Below are 15,734 nucleotides of genomic sequence, written 5' to 3'. Positions count from 1 at the left end.
TATTATCAAGTGTATTGTGAGTGTGAAGATCTTTAGTAGATCTAGATCTAGATCCCATCAAATCATTTTAAAAAAACCCAAACTAGCAACACAAAAACATTGTAACATTGCCAATTATGACATATTGTTGGCAATAAAAATGTACTAGACTATTTCACTTTATTTCCTCTTCGAAGAAAGTTTTAAAATACTGATGTAAGGTGTCTTCCAAGCCCTACCACTAGCATCAGCGTGCATAGCAATTCGAGCCAACGACTTGTGTGTTAAATTAGTGTTCTCGTGTATGTTTTTTTGCAGAGATTTTTCACCAACAACCTGCCCGAGACGAATCGGGTCGTGTATGTGGACAACCAGCTTCTGCCCGGAGATGACGAAGTGGTTATGCCCCTTTATCCGAACAACAGGGTCGTCTCGTCCAAGGTAATGCCCGTTTATCCGAATACTACCACTGTGGTTTGCTTCTTCTTTCTTATCAAACATATGTCTATCTTCCTTATCTGATCTCTCCTCCTTCATTTGTATGTTACTATCTTGTATCTAGCGACACCTCTTCTCAGTTAAAGGTTTATTTCTGAAATTGTAAATTTGAAACTGTTTTACGCACGCATCGACACTACCTCGATTATGTAGGAGATGATCGTTTGATTTTTGGGTTTTTTTTGAGAAAAGAGAAGCACATTGATTCGATAATGGTCATTTTAGTGCTGGGAAAATGTAAGACAGACATACATACAGACAGTCAGACAGACGGACGGACAGACAGAAAGACAGACAGATGGACAGACGAACAGAGGGTAAGTAAAGATGGAGGACCTACCAGTGGCGCCCTCAATCTCCCACATGGTCGTTTGAGCAATGATCAATAATCATAATATCGGAAATACGATACTACGTATAGTGGTGAAAGTAAAGCTCCTATGCTTGCGGTAATTGTAATGACATTTAATTGTGGTTACTGAACTGTAAATTGTTCGTTCTAGCCGATGTTATACTGTACTCATATAAGACTTGCGCTTCTCCCCCCCCCCCTCTCTCTCGCTCTCTCTCTCTCTCTCCCTCTCTCTCTGCCTCTCTCTCTCTCTCTCTCTCTCTCTCTCTCTCTCTCTCTCTCTCTCTCTCTCTCTCTCTCTCTCTCTCTCTCTTTCTCTCGTGCGCCAAAAAGCGTGATTTTGAAAAGGGGTTGGGGAGGGGGAGGCTTTTCTATTGCTATTAGTGGTCGTTATCTTGTCAATGTGCTTCTTTTTATTTCTACTCAGATTCCGCTCTCTCTCTCTCTCTCTCTCTCTCTCTCTCTTCCCCCCCCCTCCCCCCCCCTTCTTCCTTTCCCTTTTTTAACACTCTGCACTCTGCCATTGCTCACCAAATATGTTTAATTTTTGGGTGATTGGCGGGTGCTCTGGTGTGGTTAATTCCTTCTTTCCTATCAAACAACTGTCGTCTTTATCTTTCCCCCTCGTTTTTTATGTTTGTTACTCTCTTGTAACACCTCTAATCTTCGGCACTTATGTGACCTTATTGTGTTGTAAGTGCCGTAAAACTCTTACTTAAAAAGAAAAAACACGTTTAATTTCACGTCAAAACTCACCTCTGTTTTCTACATGTTGATATCCTTTGTATCTACAGTACACTCTGCTGACGTTTCTGCCCAAAAATCTGTTCGAACAATTTCGGAGGATAGCAAACTTCTACTTTTTGTGTGTTGGAGTTATTCAGGTGAGTTATGTTTCGTGGGTGGTTGGCGGGTGTTCTGGTGTGGTTTGCTCCTTCTTTCTTTTCAAACACCTGTCGTCCTTATCCCCCCCTTCTTCTTTTTTATATTGTTACTCTCTTGTAACACCTCTAATCTTCTGGCGCTCATATGACCTTATGCAGTTGCGAGCGCCGTAAAACCTCTACTAAGAAAAAAAAATTATGTTTCTTTGATTTATTTTTTTAATTTTAATTTTAAAATATTTTTTGGAGTGCTTATTGATTGTTGAGTATCCATGAGAAGGCTCTCATTACTTACAGTAATTCACGTGAAGGGCCTGATCATCCCTTTGTACTGTTTCAGTTCTTAGTGTGACATATGTTTTTGAGGGTCCGAGAATCTATTTTAGTATCCGAAAATATATATATACCTTGTTTTCTAAATTCTAATATTGCTCCTCATGACTTGCTGATGTTGAAGGAAAAATGTGAACTTTCAAGACCGGATTTGTGAATAATAATGAAAACGAAGCCCATAAGTCAGTTGAACAGATCCTTGTAGCACGTAGTCTAATCCGAAAAATTTGAATGTTGAATGCAGATAAGTATTTGTGAGAAGTTTGGAGGGGATTACTTGGCCAATGCCCTCCACCATCTTGACCCAACTAATATGGGTAGAGCCTTTTATGTGGTTTTGTAAAGTTGAAAGCCATGTGTGTAATTTTGTGCCTTTTGAGTCTGATAAATGAATAGCTGGTCACGCTCATCCAAATATAGAAAAACTGGTGGAGACAGCTTTCCATTTTCAAAGCCGGTGTTGGGGGGGATTTGGCTTGATCCAAAAAAAAGAAGGAAAGCACTCCCATGATCAGTACCAGACCAGTTTATATGAAAAATTGTCGGTAAATTGTTACTTTCTCTCCTGCACACAGATGCACTGCTTTCTGGGTCGGACTGCAATATTGTTTGCTGCAGATCACACATAAAGCCACTGAAACTGTCGCAAATCAATTATTTGCTAGAAGATTTCAAAGCTAACTGTAAAATATTAAATTATTGGTTAAAAGGGGGGATCATGCCTCCCTGTAACCCCCCAGATATTCTTTTTACCACAGGGGAGCAGCCCCCCGCCCCCCCCCCCTGAAACCCCCTATTGGTCCAAAGCACACAAATTACTACGCGGTAAGGCGTAGAGTGATAAAGCTCGATTAAGAACAATCAAATATTTCAAAACAATTAATTTGCGACGGAAATGAAATTGATATTCGTGTTCAGCATATCAATATGTAGTAGAAAATGGACAACTGATAGCTAAGTGTCAGACGGGAGGGAAAGTTAAAGAGTACCAAACTCTCTTTCTATTTAGGAACACAGGAGACAGAACAGTTTTGATTACCAGCAAGTCATCGACAAAAGTCCATTGTCGGTGGGTAAAAGTGTTTGGTCTTGCTGCTTGCTAGGGCAAACTGAATGCTGGATGGTTGTAAATTTGAGCTACTTATCCACCACTTGTGGTGCCTGAGTTTCGGCCCTATGCAGTGCAAAACCTCTGTCTTGTCCAGTCAGCTCTAGGCAATTTGTTCTGCTTCATCTCGGCTGGGTATGTGTTTGTTACTGACCATTGCAGCTTTATTTTGTTTGCTCCAGTCTGATGTCTGTTCCACACATTGAAAATGAATAAGTTTCTTATGTGCAATAATTATTCGGCTCCTTGCTTTGCTACTTGATTCTTCACCCACAATGTTTTCACCTTCTCTGTCCTGAGAGGATGACTGGTCTAAAGTGAATAAGTCTAAGACGCCTTTTTTTAATTGTATATTTCAGTTCATGATCGACACGCCCGTCACTCCGTTGACCAGTGTGCTACCACTGGTCTTTGTCATATCTGTCACTGCCATTAAACAGGTGAGCCGTTGGTTTAGTTGGTGGTAGGGGGGGTAGGGGGGGGGGAGAGATGGATGTGTTGCTAGTTTTTGTTTACTATTTTCTATTTTTACTTTCAGACATGTAGAAGAACGGGTAATTTTTTTGGATTGTTTTTTTTTCTCCCTCGAGTGTGTGGCTTGTGGTGTTTGTATGTGTAAAGAGAGGGGGTAATTGAATGTTTCTGTCAATGTTATGTTCACGTGTTGGATAAGAAGGAATAAGCAGAGGTTAAAAATTGCTTTTCAGTTTTCAATATTACCATTATTTATGTTTTTTTCATTATTGCATTATAAGTCACTATAAAAGTGTGTATACAAGCAAAGGCAACATATATATGTGGGAACATGGTACATTTTGAGTAGGCCTATCTAAGAAAGCACCATCTATAACTTGACTAACAATTGTAGCTGCTCGTTTCAAAGTTTTCACTCCTACTGTTATATCCTATACATGACAGGGTTATGAGGACTGGTTGCGACACGTTGCCGACAATGAAGTCAACCTCAGACCAGCCACGGTCATTAGAAATGGGAAAGCTCAGACTGATTGCCGGGCTATGGACATTAAGGTTTGTTTCGTTTGAATCAATAAAAGTTCAAGAGTGAGTAATTTATAAGCTTTATAGTTGGCCTATAGACAGGAAAATGAAATAGCAAAAATAGTTGTTTCAAGTTACCGACTTCGGGGGTAATTATTAGTAAGAGTCATAGGCAGGAAATAGCAGCTATAGTTGAGCTTTGTCTATCATTATTGGTGGGGGGTTTTTTGTTTGTTGTTTTTTAAAATTGCTATTTACTTTACTTTACTTTACTTTACTTTTCCGATCCAGCGGCCATTTGGGTTCTAGTCCTTCGGTCTGTCGATATGGCAAAGAATTGACAGGTTTTAATCAGCTGTGCTTTGTCGCTGTATAGAGTGTTTCCGATGTCTGGGGAGGCAGGTAGAAATTGCTATTGACAATAATAGCACAACTGCGGCTGCCTCTGCTGATAGTAATTAATAATAATGTTAATTATAGTGCTAAGCCTAATTTTTGTTTTTGTAGTAGAGTTCATGAGGGTTCTAAGAGCACAGGAATCATGAAACCAGTCTTTCGTACTGACAGGTGTGTGCTAGGTCATATCATGCTGCTGTCAACACATTGCACAAATATGTGGTACCTGCCCATTCCAACAAACACTCTCTTTCTCTCTCTCTCTCTCACACACACACACGCACACACACACACACACACACACACATACGCGCGCGCATGCACACACACACACACGCACACATGCACACACGCACACACGCACACACACACACATGTACGCACGCACACACACATGCACGCATGCACACACACGCATACACACACACATGCACACACACACTCACATAACTATATGTACCATTTTGAAAAGTGATGTTTGACAGAGTCTTTCACTAAGCAGTCAATATGAAGATTTTTAGACTGAATTGAGATAGTTTGCTTTTTTATTTATTTTTGTTTAGATTGAAGAGTTAACATAGCTTTTTTTTATATTTATGATTTTAGGGGCTGGTGAATTTCACAACAAAAAGAAAAAAAATGATTATTTCAATATGTATATCAGGCCTAAAGTAACAAATTGTACCTGTAACATACAATAGATTATCATTTGAGACATATTTATATGAGCATTTCTAACAAAATCGTAATATTTTAGTATATTATATAATTGCTTAGCAAATTTTCTTTTTGGAAATGTGGTACGAAAACCTACCATTTGAAAACACCTAATATTTTGACTGCATAAGAAGTGTAGCACTCTGTCGTGCGTCACTTTTCAAAATGGCTTGGCAATTCTTCAAAACCATTTTTTTATGAGTGGTGAGATGTCAGGTTTCTCTCTGGTGATTTTTTCCTCTTCATTTGTCACTTTTAGCGAAAAATTTGACATGTGTTTAGAGCTATAGGTTATGAGTAGACTTTCAAAAAAAGAATGTATTTCAAATTTTTAATGACTTAGCAGGTTTTCATTCCTTGCCATAGACAATATATTTGTTCCCAATTCTCAGCTATTCTCCATCATACACACACCTCCCACCAACTCTACCCCCTCCCACCAACTCTACCCCCTCCCACCCTCCTTCCGTGAGCTCTTCTAGATAGCTCTCAATTTCAACAGCTGTGACATGACAGTTTCATTTATATGTGACTACCTAGGGAGAAAAAATGGAGAGGAGCAAATATTTGAATTACATTATTTAGAAAATGATAGTCAATATTAATAAACTCTGTAAAGAATTAATGGTTTTAATGATGTACATATCATTATGATCATATCTAAGTAGAATGATGCGCATACTTCACAGTATTAAACGCAAGCTTTCAGTTTCTTTTTCCCTTTCATGTTGGACTTCATTGAGCTAAACCTCAATATTTCCCATGTAAGTTCAGGTCCATTTGCCATCATTTTGACCTGGATGAACACCCCCTACTGGGTTGGGGGGGGGGGAGAGGTTATTAGCAGAATAAACCATTACTCGTTTACAGAAAGTGCTTCTGTTCTAATGAGTAACATTAATGTGTCCTCAGCTTTGATATTTACTTTGGTACAAAATTTCTATTTACATTCCCTCCCTCCTTCTTACTCTTTCTTTGCTCCCGCCACTGAGCTTATTGGTTGCCTTCAGAGCGTCTTAATTATGTGCAGTATTGCGTCAAACATATGTGGGAAGGGGGCAAAAATGCAGCGTAAGCCCCCTGGTATTTTTATATATCTGAAAAAAAAAAAATCCAAAACACTGCACTCCCTGCATGTGTCATGACAAATGTATTATTAAGTTGCTCAGAAAGTGTAATTTCAAAAGGCGAATTAATACTCATTATGCTTTTGAAATGGCCAGCAGGGAGAAGAAAAATATCAAGCCACTTTTTGATTAGTAGGCTGTAAAATCTGCATATTGAATTTCCAATTCTCATTGGACTATTTATGTTCTTTTTTTTTTCTTATAAAAGAGCTTGTGTGTTGGTGTGGGGGGGGGGGGAATTGTTTGATAATGTCTGGAAGTACTTCTTTTTCTTCTACACAAACTGATCATTATAATGGCTATGGGATTCACAAATGTTTGTGAGTGAAAAGGTTGTCCTTGTTTTTGAATAGTCATTAACGCACATAGTTTGCATAAACAACTTGTTAGAGTTCATGAATAAATTAGATGACGCAATAACTACCATTCAGTTACAACAAAGAACCAGGTTTCACGCACAAACACAGAAAAGTCAATGTCTCGTGTATGTGTATTGTAAAATGAAGTGGTGGTAGTTGTAGTGTGGTCTGCTCTTTTTTTTTTCTTTTCTGTGATCTTTTCCCTTGTCTTTTCCTCACTAAATATGAGTACAGTCGTGCTGATTCTCTGAAAACTAAAGCTCAGCTCCACCAATATGAGCTCCAGCTCTCTAAGTCTTGAAGGCTTCAAACGCTTTTTAAAGCTTTTATTTAAAATACTTTAACTTTTTTTTTTAATTCGGGTGGTTGGCAGGTACTCTGGTGTGGTCTGCTCCTTGTTTTCTATCAAACATCTGTCGCCCTTATCTCTCCTCCTTCTCTGTTGTATTTGTTACTCTTTTGTAATACCTCTAATCTTTAACACGTATCTGATGGACAGCTAGAAAAACAAATGAAGAAGTCTTGGTTAAAGCTGATTGCAGAAGACAGCTTATGATGAATATATGAAAGCGACAGGCAAATTTCTTCGGGCACCCAATGCGGAAAGAAGCATTGGAGAATATTGTGACAACAGGCAAGTTTGATGGAAAGAGAGGCAGAGGCAGAAAGAGGGAAAAGATACTGGACAAGATGACAACATTGCTAGGAGCAGCAAGAACAACAGATACCATTGCTGCAATGCAAGACAGAGTGAAGTGGAGGTCCATGATCGCCCACGCCAGTCGGCAAGGCACCGGATGATGATGATAATGACCTTATTGTGTTGCAAGTGTGGTAACACTCTAATTGAAACTACTAACTAAAAGAACATAATATTGTCTGATCTCAGGTCGGGGATATCGTGAAGGTGTATCAGAATGAAGAGTTTCCCTGCGACTTGGTGCTTCTCTCCTCGGCCGACCCTCAAGGTTTGTGCTACGTGACCACGGCCAACCTGGATGGGGAGACCAACCTCAAGGTAACTTCCTTATTTCTTTGTCTTAACGTTCCAGAGAGCATGCCTGAGAATACTCTGTGGGTGGTTGACAGGTAGTCTGGTGTGGTTTGCTTCTTCTTTCTTATCAAACATCTATCGTCCTTATCTCCCCTCCTTTTTTGTTTTTGTTTGTTACTCTCTTGAAACACTGCTAATCTTCTGGCACTCGTATGACCTTATGCAATTGCGAGCGCTGTAAAACCTCTACTGAAATGAAAATACTCTAGCTTATCCCTTCTGTGCAGAGAATGCACTCCTCTGTGTGCGAGAGTGTAAATCTAGCAAATCAACCCAAAGGAGTTCAGGTTCTTGTGTTCTGCAAGTCTCAGGGCTTCAAGGGTTATACATTTCAGTTCAGTCAAGATTAAGAATGGGTGGGCGGCAGGCGCTCTGATGTGTTTGCTCCTTTTTTTCCTTTCAAGCATCTGATTCTATCATCTTTATCTCACCTTCTTTTTTTTTCTTTTTTTTTTTTTTTTTTTGGGGGGGGGTTCTTTTTTTACACTTTAGTAGTAACACCTCCAATATTCAGGACTTATATTGTGACCTATTTAATTTGCAAGTGCCCTGACACTCTCTTTAAAAACAAAACAAAACAAAACAAAACAAAACAAAACCAGAGCAAAGACATTGAAACCGGCATTAGATGGACAAATTGGCACACATTTGCGAGGTTTAGATGTTGCGGATGACATTAATTACCTGTTATACATCACAGTGCATGAAATGCAATTAAAAGCCGATGAATTAGCACTAACAAAAAGTTGGCCTTGTTTAAATGATAGTTACTGTACTCATGTGCCAAAGGAGATTTTTGTAATGATATGTTGTTGACGCTCTGTAAAGAAAATATGGCTTGCTGTGTAAATTTTCTGTAAGATTTGTTCTGGTCAACATCCGTCTTTCCCTCTTGACTCAGTGGTACTGATTTTTATGACCAACATTTTACTTCAGTGCTGTGTTTTCCTTACCGGCCAGATCTCCACAGGTTCAAAAGAAGCTGAAAGCCCACATTGATAGTATGTCATTACATTAATAGTATATATCATTACACTTTTAGTATATAATATTATTACACGGATAGTATATGTCACCACTGAGGAGACCTCCGACAAGCATCATCAGGCAGGCTTAAACGTGGAACCCACAAGGAAAGCGTTAGAAGGGAAGACAAAAGATGACATGGAGGCGAGCGGTACAAGCGGAAATTGAAAAAGCGGGGACATCAGGGAAACAGATAGAAAAGGATGCTCAGGATAGGCTTCGCTGCAGTAATGTTGTTGATGGCCTGTGCTCCACTGGGAGTTAAAAAGGGCAAGAGAGAGAGAGATATGTCACCACTACACACAGACAGTATATGTTATTTCATTAATGGTACATCATTTCACACCCCCAGACGCTGTTCTGCCTCAGTGACACGCGACGCTTCAGGTCTCCTGAAGAACTTGGAGAGCTGCGAGCTCGCATCACAGGCAAACCGCCCTTGGCTGACCTGTACACATTCGAGGGTGTCCTTGAAGCCATCAGCACAGAGAACCAGGCCAAACCGTTGGGGCCTGAGAACTTGTTGCTGCGTGGTGCCCGCCTTAAGAACACTGAACATATCTTCGGTAAAGGAGTAGTTCTTATTAAAAACTGTACATGTTTTAGGGCTGCTATACTGGCTGTTGTCGGGATACCATTGTCAATGCAGATTACCAGTGTCTGTGGTTTAATAGTTAGGCGTTTCACTATCGCACACAGACAGAAGATGTGAGATCGGATCCCAGGTAGGGAAGTTACATCATCAAATCTAATGATATTAATAATACCAAATAGCATTCATCCTGGGCATTTCAATTTTCTAAAAAATACGTAATATGCTTTTTTATGTCTTATATTATTTTTTACCTTCAAATGTGCTGTACAACAGATTATGATATAAGCCACTGTTTGTTTTCAGGGGTTTTGGGTTTGTTTGTTTTTTTGTTGTTGTCATGCTTTTTTGTGGGGGGAGGGGGGTTGGTTGAGGAAGAATAAGAGGATGGAAATTGATTTCTTTTTGGTTATGGAAGGATAAGAGGATGGAAATTGATTTCTTTTCTGATTTCTGTGGTGTAATTGTGTTATCTTGTTCCTCACTATGTCCGTCATTTTGTTTCAGGGTGTGCATTATATACAGGGAAAGAGACAAAGATGGCCCTGAATTCTAAATTCAAGCAAACCAAATTTTCCCAAGTTGAGAGGTAAAGTGTTGCTCTGATCTCTTTGTTTGATGTGACTAAAGGATTCATCTGGAGTGGCACGATATGTGTGTTTAACTTCATTTTCTGCTCTCAAAACTTAATTTAAAAAGAAGGATGTCGGGGTGAGGGGACAGGGTATCTTGAGGAACTGACAGGATATATACCGCCTAATTCTTTCGCCTATTTCTTTCACAACCCCCACCCCACACCCACTAATTATTCATAGTGAGCCAGCTGTTCAGATGTCCTAAGCCTTAAATTTTGAAGTTTTTTGAAGATTTCTTTTCTTTATCTTTGGTATTGGTTGTATATAGTGGTGAAGTAGTTGGTTGAAGTTCAAATTCTAAATATTCAAAAAGAACCCCAAGAAAAGGTACATAACGTAGGAACAATTTGTAAAAAAATTGAAAAAGTTTTTCCTCTCTCCTGAAAAGTTTTGCCTTCTAGGCTTGGAAAATTTGAAAGGCTTACCGGCGTCCTGTTTTTGTTTTATTGCTCCTATAGGAAGATGAATACATTCCTGATTGTGTTCCTGGTGATTCTGCTTGTTGAGATAATTGTTTCCACGGGACTCAAGTACTGGTACGAGGATGTTCACGGGGACCTGGACTATGTCCCGGAGGAGAGCAACAAGGGAAAGGTTTTTATCTTTCCGTCTGTCTGTCTCTCAGTCTCTCTCTCTTTCCCTTTTTCTCTCTCTCACTCTCCCTCTCTCTCTCCCCCTCTCTCTTTCTCTCTCTCTCTCTCTCTCTCTTTCTGTATCTTTGTATCATTCTGTCTCTGTCACTCTCTGTCTCTCTCTCTCTCTCTCTCTCTCTCTCTCTCTCTCTCTCTCTCTCTCTCTCTCTCTCTCTCTCTCTCTCTCTCTTCCTCTCTTTCTCCCACTCCTTCCCCTTCTCCCACTCCTTCCCCTTCTCCCACTCTCTCCCATACTCCCACTCCCTCCCTCCCTATACTCATTAATCCGCTTACATACACTATTTTGTCATTAGCTATACTTAACAAACTGTTTTGGTTTTCTTTTTGACAGTATTCTGAAAGTTAATCAAATAGCCAGTCTCATCATCTGTGGTATCGATAACATGTGCTTTAAAAATATTTTGTTGAGATTTAAATTCTATTTGAATGGGGGGGGGGGGGGAGAAAGAAATAAAAGATGTAAGATTTACGTACAATTTCTAAAGGAATAAAATATTTGTGGGTTTTTTAAAATGTTGTTGAAATTTAAATTCTATGTGATGGGGAAAAAAGAAAAGATGTAAGATTTAGGTACAATTTCTGAAGGAATAAATATTTGGGTTTTTAAAAAATATTTTGTTGAAATTTAAATTCTATGTGATGGGAAAAAAAAGAAAAGATGTAAGATTTAGATACAATTTCTGAAGGAATAAAATATTTGTTCTTCCCTCTCCTGAAAAATGTGTTGCTTTCTGGGCTTAAAACAGTTGAATAGGTTGCCAACGATCTGTATGCTTTTCCTTCTACAGCCCACAAAAGTGTTGGAGAACGCCCTGGCTTTCATGGTGCTGTACAATTACATAATTCCCATCTCACTGTATGTCACTATAGGTAAGCTAACTTCAGTTAATCTCAAATTTGTCTCTGTATGTTGATTTGAATCGTCATTGCGTATGGAACAAAATATGAAACTCCGGTCTTAAAGGCATTTTACCTAAGCACAATCTAAAAAATCAGCTCTCACATTTTAATTTGCATCAATAATTCATGACAACTTAAATATAAATTGTAAAAATCAAGAGGCTTAAACGCATATTAGACTAATACAAAATTTTTTTCACATTTTTTCGAAAGTATCAGAATGCTCCACACACTGATAAGGAAATGCACTGACAAAATATCTGTACATTTACACGCTTTGGATATCTGTCCATGTCAGCAATACAGATGAGACATTTTACCAGTTCTCTTTGTCTCGTGCTATGGCAGTTTTAAAAGTTTTAATTTTGTCAATTTGCTTCTCATTGATTGAAATCTTTTCAGGATGCCTAGGTCAAAGGTTGTGAATCACAATAAACTTTACGCATTTATTCTTTCGTCCTTTGGCTTGAGCTGAGTGTACCTTGGGTTTTTTTCTCAACTCCTCAGAGCTACAAAAGTTTTTAGGTTCCATCTTCTTTGGTTTTGATGTTAAGATGTATGATGAGAGCATCGACGAGCGAGCCCTTGCCAACACATCAGACCTCAATGAGGAACTGGGACAGGTGAGTCTCCCACAACTTTTGTTCCCCATTTTATTGTATGTTTTCTTTTTTGCTATTTTGCTATTTGTTTCCTGTGTTGATAGTGCTGTAATGAAAAAAAAAGCTATTTATTTGAGTGTACAGAAACGGGTTTACATAGTGTGGGTGGTTGGCGGGTGCTCTGGTATGTCTTGTCCTTCTTTTCTATGAAAAATCTGTCGTCCTTATCTTCCCTTCTTCTTTTTTGTGTTTGTTACTACTTTCTTGTAACACCTCTAATCTTTGGCACATATATGACCTTATTGTGTTGCAAGTGGTGTAAAACTCTTACTAAAACTAAAATATTTACACAATAATGGTCATTGAAGGCCGGGTTACACGTAATGATAAGTTGTACCAAAATTCAACGCTCTTCCGTTTTTTAGACAAATTGTTACGTATTACCACAAAGTTGTATACAAATTTGACGATGGATTGGAGACTTAATCGAGAAGTCAGCACCACTGATTATTTTTCATGCAAACAGAGTCAGATTATTTTTAGACGTAAGCTTGGACGCAGAATTCTTTTTAAAATGAAGCACTGTCATTGTGAAGAATCTTTTCGGCTTTCATACGCAAGGAAGAGAAATCTCCCACCTTAAAATTCAGTTGGACAATAAATTGAAACGTGTAAACAGAAAATGCAGTTCAATGAAACTGATCAGTCTCAGCTTCAATGGATCTAATAAGATTTATTGCTGCTACTTAGCTCCTATTGAACATTTATCATCCTTAGCTCTCCTTCTATTTTGTGTTTGTTTCTTATAACGATGGATTGGAGACTTAATCGAGAAGTCAGCGACACTGATTATTTTTCGTGCAAACAGAGCCTCTAATCTTTGGCACTTATATGACCTAATGGTGTTGCAAGTACCGTAAAACTTTTGTTTAAGCTAAAAACCATAACTTACTTTAGTACATTTGATGTTGGTCAGGTGGAGTATCTGTTCACGGACAAGACTGGGACTCTGACGGAGAACACGATGGAGTTCCGCCATTGTTGCATCGGCAGCCGGCAATTTCAGGACGTGGACGGTACCTTTTGTGAGCGAGTGCATCCAGAGATGGCCCCCAAGAAAGACATCACGTTCACTGTGAGTCTGATAGAGGACATATTGCCTCATTGAGAGCGTATTGTAGAGGAAATATGTGTCATGACGTGGTGGAATCAGGTACTTGTCAATTTTGGGGCATATGGAGTAATTGGTATCATCTTCAAGCTTGTTCCTTTCTATGAAAAGATTACCCATCTTTCTTCAATAGAAGCCAAGATATTTTGTGTTGAAGGAGGTGGGGGTCACCTGGTTTCTGAGGTAAAATTAGAGAGAAAATGGCCACCAAAGTTCGGTGACTTTCAACATTTGAGAGGCCCTCGAAACTGTAAATTTTCATTTTTTGGACCTCAATTTTTTTCAGTAAAAGCCACACCGCAATGTGTTTTAAATAGACATTAAAAGTGTTGAGCTAAAAAAAATAAGAATTCAGTAAAAAAATTGACATACGGGAAGAAAAATGCTGTTTTCTTCAATTTAATTATTTTGACAAGCGCCTGATTTCACCATGATGTCCCACATATTGTCTCATTGAAAGTGCCTTGTAGAGGGAATGATTTGTGGGTGGTTGGCGGTTGCTCTGGTGTGGTTTGCTCCGTCTTTCCTATCAAACACCTATCGTCCTTATCTCCCCTTCTTCTTTTTTATGTTTGTTACCCTCTTGTAACACCTCTAACCTTCTGGCTCTCATATGACCGTATGCAGTTGCGAGTGCCGTAAAAATCTATGCCAAAACTAAAAGGGAATGATTTTGTTTTCATTGACAGCATCTTGTTGGGGAAATATGGTCTTGTTGAGTGAGGCAAGTGGAAGGAATAGTTTTTGTTAGTAGAGTCTATTGAAAATGATGTAATGTTGACAAGTCACAGTGTGTCTGTGTCTGTCTGTCTGTCTTTCTGTCTGCCTGTCTGTCTGTTTGTCTGTCTGTCTGTCTGTCTGTCTGTCTGTCTGTCTGTTTGTCTGTCTGTCTGTCTGTCTGTATGTCTGTATGTCTGTTTGTCTGTCTGTCTACTCTCTTGTAACTCCTCTAACCTTTAGCGCTAATTTGACTAAATTGTGTTTCAAACTCTGTAAAACGCTTACTAAAACAAAAAGTTGGCTTCTTTGATTACCTCAACTGTGCCAAAGGGGGCATGAAACATTTTCGTGGTTAGTTGGCGGGTGCTTTGGTATGGCTTGCTGCTGCTTTCCTATCACTACCAAACATCTATTGTCCTGATCACTCCACTTTCTTTTTTGTGTTTTGTTGCTCTCTTGTAACACCTCTAATTTCCGTCACTTATATGACCTTATTGTGTTGCAAGTACTGTAACACTTTTACTAAAACTAAAGAAACATTTTCAATCATTTTATTTGCCTATCAGGACGAGATGAACCGGTTCATCCGTGTGCTGGTCCTGTGTCACACGGTGCGGGTTGACCGCAAGCAGGAGGCTAATAACGGTCAGAATGGGGCGTCCAGCATCTACAGCGCCACAGGCGAGGAGTATGACTACCAGGCCAGCTCGCCTGATGAGAAGGCTTTGGTGGAGGCTTGTTGCAGGTCAGTCAGTGCTCAGTTGTTATAGACCAGTTGGTGATCAGTTGTAGGACAGTTGTCAGTGGTCATTTGTCACTGGACAGTCAGTGGTCAGTTGTTGTAGGACAGTCAGTGGTCAGTTGTTGCAGGTCAGTCAGTGGTAATTTGTTGTAGGACAGTCAGTGGTGAGTTGTTGTAGGACAGTAGATGGTCATTTGTTGTAGGACAGTTGTTGTAGGACAGTTGTTGTAGGACAGTTGTTGATCAGTTGTAGGACAGTCGGTGGTCATTTGTCACAGGACAGTAGATGGTCATTTGTTGTAGGACAGTTGTTGTTGGACAGTTGTTGTAGGATAGTTGTTGATCAGTTGTAGGACAGTCAGTGGTCATTTCTCACTGGACAGTCAGTGGTCAGTTGTTGTAGGACAATCGGTGGTCAGTTGTTGTAGGACAGTTGTTGTAGGACAGTCATTGATCAGTTGTAGGACAGTCAGTGGTCATTTGTCACAGGACAGTAGATGGTCATTTGTTGTAGGACAGTCAGTGGTCAGTTGTTGTAGGACTGTCGGTGGTCAGTTGTTGTAGGACTGTCAGTGTTCAGTTGTTGTAGGACAGTCAGTGGTCATTTGTCACAGGACAGTCAGTGGTCAGTTGTTGTAGGACAATCGGTGGTCAGTTGTAGGACAGTCAGTGGTCAGTTGTTGTAGGACTGTCAGTGGTCATTTGTTGCAGGACAACCGGTGGTCAGTTGTTGTAAGACAGTCAGTGGTCATTTGTCACAGGACAGTCGGTGGTCATTTGTTGTAGGATAGTCAGTGGTCAGTTGTTGTAGGACTGTCAGTGGTCAGTTGTTGTAGGACTGTCAGTGGTCAGTTGTTGTAGGACTGTCAGTGGTCAGTTGTTGTAGG

The 15,734-nt window shown here is 39.6% G+C and overlaps 1 protein-coding gene across 1 annotated transcript in view; it reads left to right on the top strand.

Annotated features, from left to right (window-relative positions):
* Positions 1–297: 297 nt before the first annotated feature.
* Positions 298–15,734, top strand: part of LOC101849272 (probable phospholipid-transporting ATPase IF) — a gene marked incomplete at its 5' end in the record, with an annotated part of 53,036 nt that continues 37,599 nt past the window's right edge. The window contains 13 exon segments of the mRNA XM_035973791.1: positions 298–420; positions 1,624–1,713; positions 3,514–3,594; positions 4,073–4,183; positions 7,642–7,770; positions 9,185–9,398; positions 9,932–10,013; positions 10,518–10,653; positions 11,501–11,582; positions 12,120–12,235; positions 13,191–13,349; positions 14,672–14,865; positions 15,462–15,465. Coding sequence (XP_035829684.1) covers positions 298–420; positions 1,624–1,713; positions 3,514–3,594; positions 4,073–4,183; positions 7,642–7,770; positions 9,185–9,398; positions 9,932–10,013; positions 10,518–10,653; positions 11,501–11,582; positions 12,120–12,235; positions 13,191–13,349; positions 14,672–14,865; positions 15,462–15,465 — 1,521 coding nt within the window.

The sequence above is a fragment of the Aplysia californica genome, unplaced genomic scaffold (genome assembly GCF_000002075.1).
Source record: "Aplysia californica isolate F4 #8 unplaced genomic scaffold, AplCal3.0 scaffold00030, whole genome shotgun sequence".
NCBI classification, from domain to species: domain Eukaryota; kingdom Metazoa; phylum Mollusca; class Gastropoda; order Aplysiida; family Aplysiidae; genus Aplysia; species Aplysia californica.
Note: the sequence above shows the minus strand (reverse complement) of the source record. Positions and strands in the feature narration are given on the sequence as shown.